The sequence below is a fragment of the Pseudophryne corroboree genome, chromosome 2, assembly GCF_028390025.1.
Source record: "Pseudophryne corroboree isolate aPseCor3 chromosome 2, aPseCor3.hap2, whole genome shotgun sequence".
In the NCBI taxonomy this organism is placed as follows: domain Eukaryota; kingdom Metazoa; phylum Chordata; class Amphibia; order Anura; family Myobatrachidae; genus Pseudophryne; species Pseudophryne corroboree.
The window spans coordinates 904,643,316-904,658,209 of NC_086445.1; the positions used below are offsets into that span (position 1 = coordinate 904,643,316).

The 14,894-nt window shown below is 45.1% G+C and overlaps 1 protein-coding gene across 1 annotated transcript in view; it reads left to right on the forward strand.

The window, feature by feature from the left end:
• CUX1 (cut like homeobox 1) overlaps window positions 1–14,894 on the forward strand; it is a 622,185-nt gene that overhangs the window by 574,481 nt on the left and 32,810 nt on the right. The window contains exon 19 of the mRNA XM_063956059.1: window positions 4,311–4,394. Within this exon, the coding sequence (XP_063812129.1) occupies window positions 4,311–4,394 (84 nt within the window). The remainder of the gene's footprint in view (window positions 1–4,310; window positions 4,395–14,894) is intronic.

Consider the following 14,894-nt stretch of genomic DNA (forward strand, 5'->3'; position numbering starts at 1 on the left):
CCCGCTTTTTTACACAATATGGCAGGCAGTCCCCTTTTTTACACATTGTGACAGGCAGTTCCCCTTTTTTTACACAGTATGACAGGCAGTCCCCTTTTTTTTTTTTTACACAGTATGACAGGCAGTCCTCCTTTTTTACACAGTATGACAGGCAGTCCTCTTTTTTTTTACACAGTATGACAGGCAGTTCCCCTTTTTTTACACAGTATGACAGGCAGTCCCCCTTTTTTTACACAGTATGACAGGCAGTCCTCTTTTTTTACACAATATGGCAGGCAGTCCCCTTTTTTACACAGTGTGACAGGCAGTCCCCCTTTTTTACACAGTATGGCAGGCAGTCCCCCTTTTTTACACAGTATGACAGTCAGGCAATCCTGCTTTTTTTACACAGTATGACAGGCAATCCCGCTTTTTTTTACACAGTATGGCAGGCAGTCCCCCCTTTTTTACACAGTATGGCAGGCAGTCCCCCTTTTTACACATTATGGCAGGCAGTCCCCCTTTTTTACACATTATGGCAGGCAGTTCCGCTTTTTTATACAGTATGACAGGCAGTCCCATTTTTTTATACAATATGGCAGGCAGTCCCCTTTTTTACACATTGTGACAGGCAGTTCCCCTTTTTTTTTTACACAGTATGACAGGCAGTCCCCCTTTTTTTACACAGTATGACAGGCAGTCCCCCTTTTTTACACAATATGGCAGGCAGTCCCCTTTTTTACACATTGTGACAGGCAGTTCCCCTTTTTTACACAGTATGACAGGCAGTCCCCCTTTTTTACACAGTATGACAGGCAGTCCCCCTTTTTACACATTAGGCAGGCATAGTCCCCCTTTCTTACACATTATGGTAGGCAGTTCCGCTTTTTTACACAGTATGACAGGCAGTCCCACTTTTTTACACAATATGGCAGGCAGTCCCCTTTTTTACACAGTATGGCAGGCAGTCCCCCTTTTTTACACAGTATGGCAGACAGTCCCCCTTTTTACACATTAGGCAAGCATAGTCCCCCTTTCTTACACATTAGGCAGCAGAGTCCACCTTTTTTACACAGTATGGCAGGCAGTCCCCCTTTTTACACATTATGGCAGGCAGTCCTCCTTTTTTACACATTATGGTAGGCAGTTCCGCTTTTTTACACAGTATGACAGGCAGTCCCGCTTTTTTACACAATATGGCAGGTAGTCCCCTTTTTTACACATTGTGACAGGCAGTTCCCCTTTTTTTACACAGTATGACAGGCAGTCCCATTTTTTTTTTACACAGTATGACAGGCAGTCCTCCTTTTTTACACAGTATGACAGGCAGTCCTCCTTTTTTACACAGTATGACAGGCAGTCCTCCTTTTTTACACAATATGACAGGCAGTTCCCCTTTTTTTACACAGTATGACAGGCAGTCCCCCTTTTTTTTTTACACAGTATGACAGGCAGTTCCCCTTTTTGTACACAGTATGACAGGCAGTCCCCCTTTTTTTACACAGTATGACAGGCAGTCCTCTTTTTTTACACAATATGGCAGGCAGTCCCCTTTTTTACACATTGTGGCAGGCAGTCCCCTTTTTTACACATTGTGACAGGCAGTCCCCCTTTTTTACACAGTATGGCAGGCAGTCCCCCTTTTTTACACAGTATGACAGTCAGGCAATCCCGCTTTTTTTACACAGTATGACAGGCAATCCCGCTTTTTTTTTTACACAGTATGACAGGCAGTCCTCCTTTTTTACACATTTTGGCAGGCACTCTCGCTTTTTTTTACACAGTATGACAGGCAGTCCCCCTTTTTTACACATTATGGCAGGCAGTTCTGCTATTTTACACAGTATGACAGTCAGTCCCCCTGTTTTACACATTATGGCAGGCAATATCGCTTTTGTTTTTGTACAGTATGACAGGCAGTCCCTCTTTTTTTACACTTTATGGCAGGCAGTCCCCCTTTTTTACACAGTATGACAGGCAGTCCCCCTTTTTTTACACAGTATGACAGGCAGTCCTCTTTTTTTACACAATATGGCAGGCAGTCCCTTTTTTTACACATTGTGACAGGCAGTTCCCCTTTTTTACACAGTGTGGCAGGCAGTCTCCCTTTTTTACACAGTATGGCAGGCAGTCCCCCTTTTTTACACAGTATGACAGTCAGGCAATCCCGCTTTTTTTTACACAGTATGACAGGCAATCCCGCTTTTTTTTTTTACACAGTATGACAGGCAGTCCTCCTTTTTTACACATTTTGGCAGGCAATATCGCTTTTGTTTTTGTACAGTATGACAGGCAGTCACTCTTTTTTTTACACTTTATGGCAGGCAGTCCCCCTTTTTTACACATTATGACAGGCAGTCCCCCTTTTTTACACAGTATGACTGGCAGTCCTCCTTTTTTACACATTAGGAAAGTCAGTCCCCCTTTTTTTATACATTATGACAGTCAGTCCCCTTTTTTACACATTATGGCAGGCAGTCCCACTTTTTTTACACAGTATGACAGGCAGTCACCCTTTTGTATATAATATGGCAGGCAGTCCCCTTTTTTACACATTAAGGCAGGCAGTCCCCCTTTTTTACACATTGTGACAGGCAGTTCGCCTTTGTTACACAGTATGACAGGCAGTCCCCCTTTTTTACACATTAAGGCAGACAGTCCTGCTTATTTTTACACAGTATGACAGACAGTCACCCTTTTGTATACAATATGGCAGGCAGTCCCCTTTTTACACATTAAGGCAGACAGTCCTGCTTTTTCTTACACAGTATGACAGGCAGTCCCCCTTTTTTACACATTATGGCAGGCAGTTCTGCTTTTTTATACAGTATGACAGGCAGTCACCCTTTTTTATACAATATGGCAGGCAGTCCCCTTTTTTACACATTGTGACAGGCAGTCCCCCTTTTTTACACATTAAGGCAGGCAGTCCCGATTTTTTACAAATTAAGGCAGGCAGTCCTCCTTTTTTACACATTGTGACAGGCAGTCCCCCTTTTTTACACATTGTGACAGGCAGTCCCCCTTTTTTACACATTGTGACAGGCAGTCCCCCTTTTTTACACATTGTGACAGGCAGTCCCCCTTTTTTACACATTGTGACAGGCAGTCCCCCTTTTTTACACATTGTGACAGGCAGTCCCCCTTTTTTACACATTGTGACAGGCAGTCCTCCTTTTTTATACAGTATGACAGGCAGTACCCCTTTTTTACACATTAAGGCAGGCAGTCCTCCTTTTTTACACATTGTGACAGGCAGTTCCCCTTTTTTACACATTATGACAGGCAGTACCCCTTTTTTACACATTAAGGCAGGCAGTCCCCCTTTTTTTACACAATATGACAGGCAGTACCCCTTTTTTACACATTAAGGCAGGCAGTCCTAAAAATTTTTTACACAATATGACAGGCAGTACCCCTTTTTTACACATTATGGCAGGCAGTCCTGCTTTTTTTACACAGTATGACAGGCAGTCCCCTTTTTGTACACGTTATGGCAGGCAGTTCTGTTTTTTTTACACATTATGACAGTCAGTCCCTCTTTTTTTACACATTATGGCAGGCAGTCCCGCTTTTCTACACTGTATGACAGGCAGTTAACCTTTTTTTACACAAAATGGCAGCCAGTCCCCTTTTTTACACATTGTGAGAGGCAGTCTCCCTTTTTTACACAGTATGACAGGCAGTCCCCCCTTTTTACACAGTATGACAGGCAGTCCCCCTTTTTTACACAGTATGACAGGCAGTCCCCCTTTTTTTACACAGTATGACAGGCAGTCCCCCTTTTTTACACAGTATGACAGGCAGTCCCCCTTTTTTACACATTATGGCAGGCAGTTCCACTTTTTTACAAAGTGACTTTTCATGTCGAGCCCATTACTTTGATCGGGTTTAGCAGCTTTACACAGTTAACCCCACGACATCTCTGGGCAGGATCAGCATGATAAAAAAAACAACAATTGAATATTGCCCCCTGATCTCCACTCGCTTTGGATGAGAGATTGGGCGCGATAAAACAATTGAATCTCGGCCTGCGAATGCTGACAAAGGGATTGCATACAGCATAATCCTCAATTTGCCATTTTTGCAATCTACAATAGAATGGTTTGAGATCATTCACTTTACATAAATCATAGGTTTTATTTTAGGTGATATCGTTTCCAAGATGAATGATGCTAATCCAAGGTTATGATTTGCTGTATTCCTTCTTGTCCACTTTTAAATGGCTAATACCTGTATTTACTTTAGCATGACACATATCCAATTATCTGACTTCTATTATGTTATACCTATTTATTGTGAAGTGTATCGTCTCTTTTCCATCCCACCAGGGCGGTAAGAGTGATGACACCGAACTCCGGTATTCTTCCCAATATGAGGAACGTCTTGACCCATTCACATCATTTAGCAAGAAGGTAAGTTATCCTAGAATAATGAGCATCCTCCATTTATACAGAGGTCCAAATATTTTGTAGCTTGCAATATTGCCATCACCCAGACACTGTAATGTGTAAAAACAGCACATCCAAAAAACAATGCAAACTGCATTAATAGTGATATGTAGGAGGAATATGCATTTAAAGTAAGAGACATATATGAAGTTTGGGGCATCCGTGCGTCAGGGGTCTATTCATGAAGCAGTGAAAGTGTGGAGAAGTGAGCCAGTGGAGAAGTTGCCTATGACAACCAATCAGCTGCTCTATATAATTTTATAGTATGGAAATTAAAAATTTTATTTATTTATTTATTACCAGTTATTTATATAGCGCACACACATTCCACAGCGAATTTACAGAGAATATTTGTCCATTCACATCAGTCCCTGCCCCAGTGGAGCTTACAATCTATATTCCCTACCACATGTACACGCACACACATACATTCACACTAGGGTTAATTTAGTTGGGAGCCAATCAACCTACCAGTATATGTTTGGATTGTGGGAGGCAACCGGAGTACCCGGAGGAAACCCACGCAAGTACGGGGAGAATATACAAACTCCACACAGTTAGGGCCGTGATGGGAATGAACCCATGACCTCCGTGCTGTGAGGCAGTAATACTAACCATTACACCAACCATACTTCAATGCTGATTGATTGCCATGGGCAACTTCTCCACTGGCTCACTTCTCCACACTTGTCACTGCTTCATTAATAGACCCCGAAGTGTTTACATATTTTTTATTTTATGTAGCAATCCAGACAAAGGGGTCGCATGTGTTTAGGTCCAAGCGAGGAACTGGCCTCCCTCTGAACTTCATATGCATAGGTATTACATACTGTAGATACAGATTAGCTGCTAACATGGATAGAGATGTAACATTGCATTATAAATTTGATTTGAATTACTGTATGGAAATAATTACTTGGGGGTGGTGTTCTGTATACACAGCCACTGACTACTAGAGAGTAGGGTCCAGCTGCCCCTCCAGAGCTACTCCTTGCAATGCAGTGAATAACAGAGGGTGTTTCTACTAAGTAATACCCCTTTTACACCAAAGAAATATCACGGGTTATTGCCAGGTAGATCCAGGTCTGGCCTCTGTGTAAATGGCCCCATGAAAAATATCCTGGGTCCCGTGCCCCGCCAATCCATCCCGGGAAATGTTGCAGGTTGAACCCGCTAAGGATCCGGGTCCTGTGGCAGTGTAAACAGGGCTGGACTGGCCCACAGGGATACAGGGGAAAACCCCAGTGGGCCCCACTGCCTGAGGGCCCACCTCCTCCTCTGGGAATCAGGTTCCAAACTGTGCACTTGAATTATATATATGTTACATTATACTGTTCAGGACTATGGTGTATTCTCTACAGTGTATTGCTGTTATTAATCTTGTACAATATTGTACATCCTGTACAGTAGCAGTATTATATATATATATATATATATATATATATATATGTTACTCAAGTATTATATATATATATATATATATATATGTTACTCAAGCCTGTGTGGAGGCTGATCATGCTGACCCTATTACAGCATTTCCCCGGTGGGCCCTTCATGCTCCTGTCTGACACTGCCTGCCGCCCTAAATGCAGGCAGGCCCACAGCCACATCCGCCTGCCGCAGTGCCGCAGCTAGAACTGCAGTCTGCACCACAGCCTGCTCAAAGCCTAATCTACACCAAAAACTGCATTGCTGTAATGCTGTGAGTAGTCCCCACCCCTCTCTTTTATGATCTCATCTTTGTCAGCTCTTAAAAAAGACCATTTCTAATGACATCCATCTGGAAAAGCATGGCTTATCCGAGTTTAATATAAACGGGGCTGATATGGCAATATTCTGGGTCGAAATGCAGTGTAAATGGGTCTAAAGCTGTGTCCACCCTGGGATTGTCCCGAGTTCAAATTCCTGGGATTTTGGTGTAAAAGTAGTATAGCACACAGTGGGGTATATTCAATTGAAGTCGAAAGCTGCCGTCTGTCGAAAAGACGGCAGTTTTCAACTTTTTTAGGTCGGAAGGGGTTCCGACCTATTGAATCTAACCCCAAATTATTTGACAAGTCGAGGAATTCGACTTGTCGAAAAGCACATGGATTGGCGGAATAGCTGTCGATCCGCTTGCTTCTGTTGAAAACGGGGCCAAAACTGACAGGTTTTGGCCCCCTTTTCGACCATCTCAATTCGACTTGAAAAAAAAGTCGAAGTGAGATGCGGGAGCAGAGACGGGGAGAGTCACGGGCAGATGGGGGAGAGCAGCGCCGGAGGATGTCACAGCCGCCACTCACAGCAGCATCCACCCGGCTCCAGCAAGCGAGACCTCGCTTGCCGGAGCCGTGTGGCGCTGCCGTGAGCGGCGGCTGTGATGCGGGAGCAGAGAGTGTGGGGGGGGGAGACAGCACTACAGCAAATGAATGTCGAAATGGATCCGACTTCAATTGAATATACCGCAGTGGCTCTTTTGTTAGGAGAGGTGTAACACATAGGGACACTACTTGGTCAGTCATGCCCAGGAATCTTATTCACTAATTGGAAAGTGGGATCAGCGTTCTCAGCACAACAAGGGATGTTAAGTGACAAGTGAGATGAATCTGTAAATGAGCACTCTAGCCAAATAGCTTAGGTGTGCCCCTGGACCCAGCCTTCTTGGATGGGGATTGCATTGACGAGTTCTGTTAGGTCTATTTCCACCCTCATCTGTTCTCCCTCATCTTACATGGATACAAGAGCTGGTGAGTGGTGGTCCGTCAATTCACTGAACTGTCAGCTCACATCTACTGCCCATGACGTCAACACCTGTTGGATAGAGTGGGCTTGAGGATGCTGCTATAATTTCAGTCACAGGGTGCTTTGGTAGACAGTGTGATGCTACCTCTCAGTTTGTCACCTATGTGGTCTTACAAGTCAATGTTGATATACCATTAATAGTGATAGTGATACATTTTGACATATAATAAAAATCTTACAAAATGTATTAAAGCAATATCTCCATTTAAAAACTTTTTACAATACTAATTGCAGTTAATACACATGCACCAAATAGCTGGAGATCTGATCCCACTTTTTCTGCTTGACGAAATGCTGCCACTTTATTACCGTCCTAGACAGAATGCTAGCTCATACCGAATGTGGCTTTTATTACACTGTATGTCAAAATGTGTCCCTATCTGGTACATTCAAATAAATGGTACATCAACATTCATGAGATGAAAACTAGAGATGAGCGCCGGAAATTTTTCGGGTTTTGTGTTTTGGTTTTGGGTTCGTTTCCGCGGCCGTGTTTTGGGTTCGACCGCGTTTTGGCAAAACCTAACCGAATTTTTTTTGTCGGATTCGGGTGTGTTTTGGATTCGGGTGTTTTTTCAAAAAACACTAAAAAACAGCTTAAATCATAGAATTTGGGGGTCATTTTGATCCCAAAGTATTATTAACCTCAAAAACCATAATTTACACTCATTTTCAGTCTATTCTGAATACCTCACACCTCACAATATTATTTTTAGTCCTAAAATTTGCACCTAGGTCGCTGGATGACTAAGCTAAGCGACCCTAGTGGCCGACACAAACACCGGGCCCATCTAGGAGTGTCACTGCAGTGTCACGCAGGATGTCCCTTCCAAAAAACCCTCCCCAAACAGCACATGACGCAAAGAAAAAAAGAGGCGCAATGAGGTAGCTGTGTGAGTAAGATAAGCGACCCTAGTGGCCGACACAAACACCGGGCCCATCTAGGAGTGGCACTGCAGTGTCACGCAGGATGTCCCTTCCAAAAAACCCTCCCCAAACAGCACATGACGCAAAGAAAAAAAGAGGCGCAATGAGGTAGCTGTGTGAGTAAGATAAGCGACCCTAGTGGCCGACACAAACACCGGGCCCATCTAGGAGTGGCACTGCAGTGTCACGCAGGATGTCCCTTCCAAAAAACCCTCACCAAACAGCACATGACGCAAAGAAAAATTAAAGAAAAAAGAGGTGCAAGATGGAATTGTCCTTGGGCCCTCCCACCCACCCTTATGTTGTATAAACAGGACATGCACACTTTAACCAACCCATCATTTCAGTGACAGGGTCTGCCACACGACTGTGACTGAAATGACGGGTTGGTTTGGACCCCCACCAAAAAAGAAGCAATTAATCTCTCCTTGCACAAACTGGCTCTACAGAGGCAAGATGTCCACCTCATCATCATCCTCCGATATATCACCGTGTACATCCCCCTCCTCACAGATTATCAATTCGTCCCCACTGGAATCCACCATCTCAGCTCCCTGTGTACTTTGTGGAGGCAATTGCTGCTGGTCAATGTCTCCACGGAGGAATTGATTATAATTCATTTTAATGAACATCATCTTCTCCACATTTTCTGGATGTAACCTCGTACGCCGATTGCTGACAAGGTGAGCGGCGGCACTAAACACTCTTTCGGAGTACACACTTGTGGGAGGGCAACTTAGGTAGAATAAAGCCAGTTTGTGCAAGGGCCTCCAAATTGCCTCTTTTTCCTGCCAGTATAAGTACGGACTGTGTGACGTGCCTACTTGGATGCGGTCACTCATATAATCCTCCACCATTCTTTCAATGGTGAGAGAATCATATGCAGTGACAGTAGACGACATGTCCGTAATCGTTGTCAGGTCCTTCAGTCCGGACCAGATGTCAGCATCAGCAGTCGCTCCAGACTGCCCTGCATCACCGCCAGCGGGTGGGCTCGGAATTCTGAGCCTTTTCCTCGCACCCCCAGTTGCAGGAGAATGTGAAGGAGGAGATGTTGACAGGTCGCGTTCCGCTTGACTTGACAATTTTCTCACCAGCAGGTCTTTCAACCCCAGCAGACTTGTGTCTGCCGGAAAGAGAGATCCAAGGTAGGCTTTAAATCTAGGATCGAGCACGGTGGCCAAAATGTAGTGCTCTGATTTCAACAGATTGACCACCCGTGAATCCTTGTTAAGCGAATTAAGGGCTCCATCCACAAGTCCCACATGCCTAGCGGAATCGCTCCGTGTTAGCTCCTCCTTCAATGTCTCCAGCTTCTTCTGCAAAAGCCTGATGAGGGGAATGACCTGACTCAGGCTGGCAGTGTCTGAACTGACTTCACGTGTGGCAAGTTCAAAGGGCATCAGAACCTTGCACAACGTTGAAATCATTCTCCACTGCACTTGAGACAGGTGCATTCCACCTCCTATATCGTGCTCAATTGTATAGGCTTGAATGGCCTTTTGCTGCTCCTCCAACCTCTGAAGCGTATAGAGGGTTGAATTCCACCTCGTTACCACTTCTTGCTTCAGATGATGGCAGGGCAGGTTCAGTAGTTTTTGGTGGTGCTCCAGTCTTCTGTACGTGGTGCCTGTACGCCGAAAGTGTCCCGCAATTCTTCTGGCCACCGACAGCATCTCTTGCACGCCCCTGTCGTTTTTTAAAAAATTCTGCACCACCAAATTCAAGGTATGTGCAAAACATGGGACGTGCTGGAATTTGCCCATATTTAATGCACACACAATATTGCTGGCGTTGTCCGATGCCACAAATCCACAGGAGAGTCCAATTGGGGTAAGCCATTCCGCGATGATCTTCCTCAGTTGCCGTAAGAGGTTTTCAGCTGTGTGCGTATTCTGGAAACCGGTGATACAAAGCGTAGCCTGCCTAGGAAAGAGTTGGCGTTTGCGAGATGCTGCTACTGGTGCCGCCGCTGCTGTTCTTGCGGCGGGAGTCCATACATCTACCCAGTGGGCTGTCACAGTCATATAGTCCTGACCCTGCCCTGCTCCACTTGTCCACATGTCCGTGGTTAAGTGGACATTGGGTACAACTGCATTTTTTAGGACACTGGTGAGTCTTTTTCTGACGTCCGTGTACATTCTCGGTATCGCCTGCCTAGAGAAGTGGAACCTAGATGGTATTTGGTAACGGGGGCACACTGCCTCAATAAATTGTCTAGTTCCCTGTGAACTAACGGCGGATACCGGACGCACGTCTAACACCAACATAGTTGTCAAGGCCTCAGTTATCCGCTTTGCAGCAGGATGACTGCTGTGATATTTCATCTTCCTCGCAAAGGACTGTTGGACAGTCAATTGCTTACTGGAAGTAGTACAAGTGGGCTTACGACTTCCCCTCTGGGATGACCATCGACTCCCAGCAGCAACAACAGCAGCGCCAGCAGCAGTAGGCGTTACACGCAAGGATGCATCGGAGGAATCCCAGGCAGGAGAGGACTCGTCAGAATTGCCAGTGACATGGCCTGCAGGACTATTGGCATTCCTGGGGAAGGAGGAAATTGACACTGAGGGAGTTGGTGGGGTGGTTTGCGTGAGCTTGGTTACAAGAGGAAGGGATTTACTGGTCAGTGGACTGCTTCTGCTGTCGCCCAAAGTTTTTGAACTTGTCACTGACTTATTATGAATGCGCTGCAGGTGACGTATAAGGGAGGATGTTCCGAGGTGGTTAACGTCCTTACCCCTACTTATTACAGCTTGACAAAGGCAACACACGGCTTGACACCTGTTGTCCGCTTTTCTGTTGAAATACCTCCACACTGAAGAGCTGATTTTTTTGGTATTTTCACCAGGCATGTCAACGGCCATATTCCTCCCACGGACAACAGGTGTCTCCCCGGGTGCCTGACTTAAACAAACCACCTCACCATCAGAATCCTCCTGGTCAATTTCCTCCCCAGCGCCAGCAACACCCATATCCTCCTCATCCTGGTGTACTTCAACACTGACATCTTCAATCTGACTATCAGGAACTGGACTGCGGGTGCTCCTTCCAGCACTTGCAGGGGGCGTGCAAATGGTGGAAGGCGCATGCTCTTCACTTCCAGTGTTGGGAAGGTCAGGCATCGCAACCGACACAATTGGACTCTCCTTGTGGATTTGGGATTTCGAAGAACGCACAGTTCTTTGCGGTGCTTTTGCCAGCTTGAGTCTTTTCAGTTTTCTAGCGAGAGGCTGAGTGCTTCCATCCTCATGTGAAGCTGAACCACTAGCCATGAACATAGGCCAGGGCCTCAGCCGTTCCTTGCCACTCCGTGTGGTAAATGGCATATTGGCAAGTTTACGCTTCTCCTCCGACAATTTTATTTTAGGTTTTGGAGTCCTTTTTTTACTGATATTTGGTGTTTTGGATTTGACATGCTCTGTACTATGACATTGGGCATCGGCCTTGGCAGACGACGTTGCTGGCATTTCATCGTCTCGGCCATGACTAGTGGCAGCAGCTTCAGCACGAGGTGGAAGTGGATCTTGATCTTTCCCTAATTTTGGAACCTCAACATTTTTGTTCTCCATATTTTAATAGGCACAACTAAAAGGCACCTCAGGTAAACAATGGAGATGGATGGATACTAGTATACAATTATGGATGGACTGCCGAGTGCCGACACAGAGGTAGCTACAGCCGTGAACTACCGTACTGTGTCTGCTGCTAATATAGACTGGTTGATAATGAGATGTAGTATGTATAAAGAAGAAAGAAAAAAAAACCACGGGTAGGTGGTATACAATTATGGATGGACTGCCGAGTGCCGACACAGAGGTAGCTACAGCCGTGGACTACCGTACTGTACTGTGTCTGCTGCTAATATAGACTGGATGATAATGAGATGTAGTATGTATAAAGAAAGAAAAAAAAAACCACGGGTAGGTGGTATACAATTATGGATGGACTGCCGAGTGCCGACACAGAGGTAGCTACAGCCGTGGACTACCGTACTGTACTGTGTCTGCTGCTAATATAGACTGGATGATAATGAGATGTAGTATGTATAAAGAAGAAAGAAAAAAAAACCACGGGTAGGTGGTATACAATTATGGATGGACTGCAGAGTGCCGACACAGAGGTAGCTACAGCCGTGAACTACCGTACTGTGTCTGCTGCTAATATAGACTGGTTGATAATGAGATGTATGTATAAAGAAGAAAGAAAAAAAAACCCACGGGTAGGTGGTATACAATTATGGATGGACTGCCGAGTGCCGACACAGAGATAGCTACAGCCGTGGACTACCGTACTGTACTGTGTCTGCTGCTAATATAGACTGGATGATAATGAGATGTAGTATGTATAAAGAAGAAAGAAAAAAAAACCACGGGTAGGTGGTATACAATTATGGATGGACTGCCGAGTGCCGACACAGAGGTAGCTACAGCCGTGGACTACCGTACTGTACTGTGTCTGCTGCTAATATAGACTGGATGATAATGAGATGTAGTATGTATAAAGAAGAAAGAAAAAAAAAACCACGGGTAGGTGGTATACAATTATGGATGGACTGCCGAGTGCCGACACAGAGGTAGCTACAGCCGTGGACTACCGTACTGTACTGTGTCTGCTGCTAATATAGACTGGATGATAATGAGATGTAGTATGTATAAAGAAGAAAGAAAAAAAAAACCACGGGTAGGTGGTATACAATTATGGATGGACTGCCGAGTGCCGACACAGAGGTAGCTACAGCCGTGAACTACCGTACTGTGTCTGCTGCTAGTATAGACTGGATGATAAATAATGATATAAAAAATATATATATATCACTACTGCAGCCGGACAGGTATATATTATATAATGAGGGACCTGCTGGACACTGTCTGTCAGCAGAATGAGTTTTTTAATTTTTATAGAATAAAAAAACACCACACAAGTCACACGACGAGTGTACTTTTTCAGGCAGACAATCACAATATACTATACTGGTGGTCAGTGTGGTCAGGTCACTGGTCACAGTGGTCAGTGGTCAGTCACACTGGCAGTGGCACTCTGGCAGCAAAAGTGTGCACTGTTTAATATGTACTCCTGGCTCCTGCTATAACCTATAACTGCTCCCCAGTCTCCCCCACAATTAAGCTGTGTGAGCACAGTCAGATATTATACATAGATGATGCAGCACACTGGGCTGAGCACAGATATGGTATGTGAGTGTGACTGAGTCACTGTGTATCGTTTTTTTTTCAGGCAGAGAACAAGAACAGAACGGATTATTAAATAATAATAAATTATAAAACTGCACTGGTGGGTCAGGTCACTGGTCATCAGTCACTAGTATAACTCCTCCTAAGCTCCAGTAAGTAAATGAAGTGTCTCACTCTCACTCTCCTATCTATTTTAATTTCTAAACGGAGAGGACGCCAGCCACGTCCTCTCCCTATCAATCTCAATGCACGTGTGAAAATGGCCGCGACGCGCGGCTCCTTATATAGAATCCGAGTCTCGCGATAGAATCCGAGCCTCGCGAGAATCCGACAGCGTGATGATGACGTTCGGGCGCGCTCGGGTTAACCGAGCAAGGCGGGAAGATCCGAGTCGCTCGGACCCGTGTAAAAAAACATGAAGTTCGGGCGGGTTCGGATTCAGAGAAACCGAACCCGCTCATCTCTAATGAAAACATCACTTGTAAGTTAGACCACATATGTGACAAACGAAGAGGTAGCCATCACACTGGTTCTACCAAAGTGCCTTTGTATTCAAATCAGGCTACAGATTGTTTAGAGATGTGCGGCGGGCATTTTTCGTGTTTTGTAATTTTGGTTTTGAATCTGGATCCTCGCTTGTATTTTGGATCTGGATTGGTTTTGCCAAAACCATCCTTTCGGGTTTTGGTTTCGGTTCTGCATGAATTTTGAAAAAAACACAAAAACAGCTAAAATCACAGAATTTGGGGGTAATTTTGCTCCTACGGTATTATTAACCTCAATAACATTCATTTCCACTCATTTCCAGTCTATTCTGAACACCTCACAATATTGTTTTTAGGCCAAAAGTTTGCACCGAGGTAGCTGGATGACTTTGCTAAGCGGCACAAACACCTGGCCCATCTAGGAGTGGCACTGCAGTGTCAGTCAGGGTGGCACTTTTGAAAACTATGCCCCAAACAGCTCATCATGCAAAGAAGAAAAAGAGGTGCAATGAGGTAGCTGGATGAAAGTGTGCGGCACAAACACCTGGCCCATCTGGGAGTGGCACGCAGTGGCTGAATGTCGAAAGTGGCCAGCAATTTTTCTGGCCACCGACAGCAACTCCTGCACATCCCTGTCATTTTTAAAAAAATTCTACACCACCAAATTAATTGTATGTGCAAAACATGGGATGTGCTGGAATTTGGCCAGATGTAATGCCCGCACAATATTGGTGGACTTATACGGCAGTACCACTGGACTGGACTTATATGGCAGTACCCCTGGACTTCTACAGCAGTACCCCTACGTATACGGCAGTACCACTGGAGTTATACGGCAGTATAACTGGACTTATACGGCTGCACCACTGGACTGGACTTATACGGCTGCACCACTGGACTGGACTTATATGTCAGTACCCCTGGACTAATACGGCAGTAGCCCTGGACTTATACGGCAGTACCCATGGACTGGACTTATACGGCAGTACCCCTGGACTTATACGGCAGTACCCCTGGACTTATATGGCAGTAACCCTGGACTTATATGGCAGTACCCCTGGACTTATATGACAGTACCC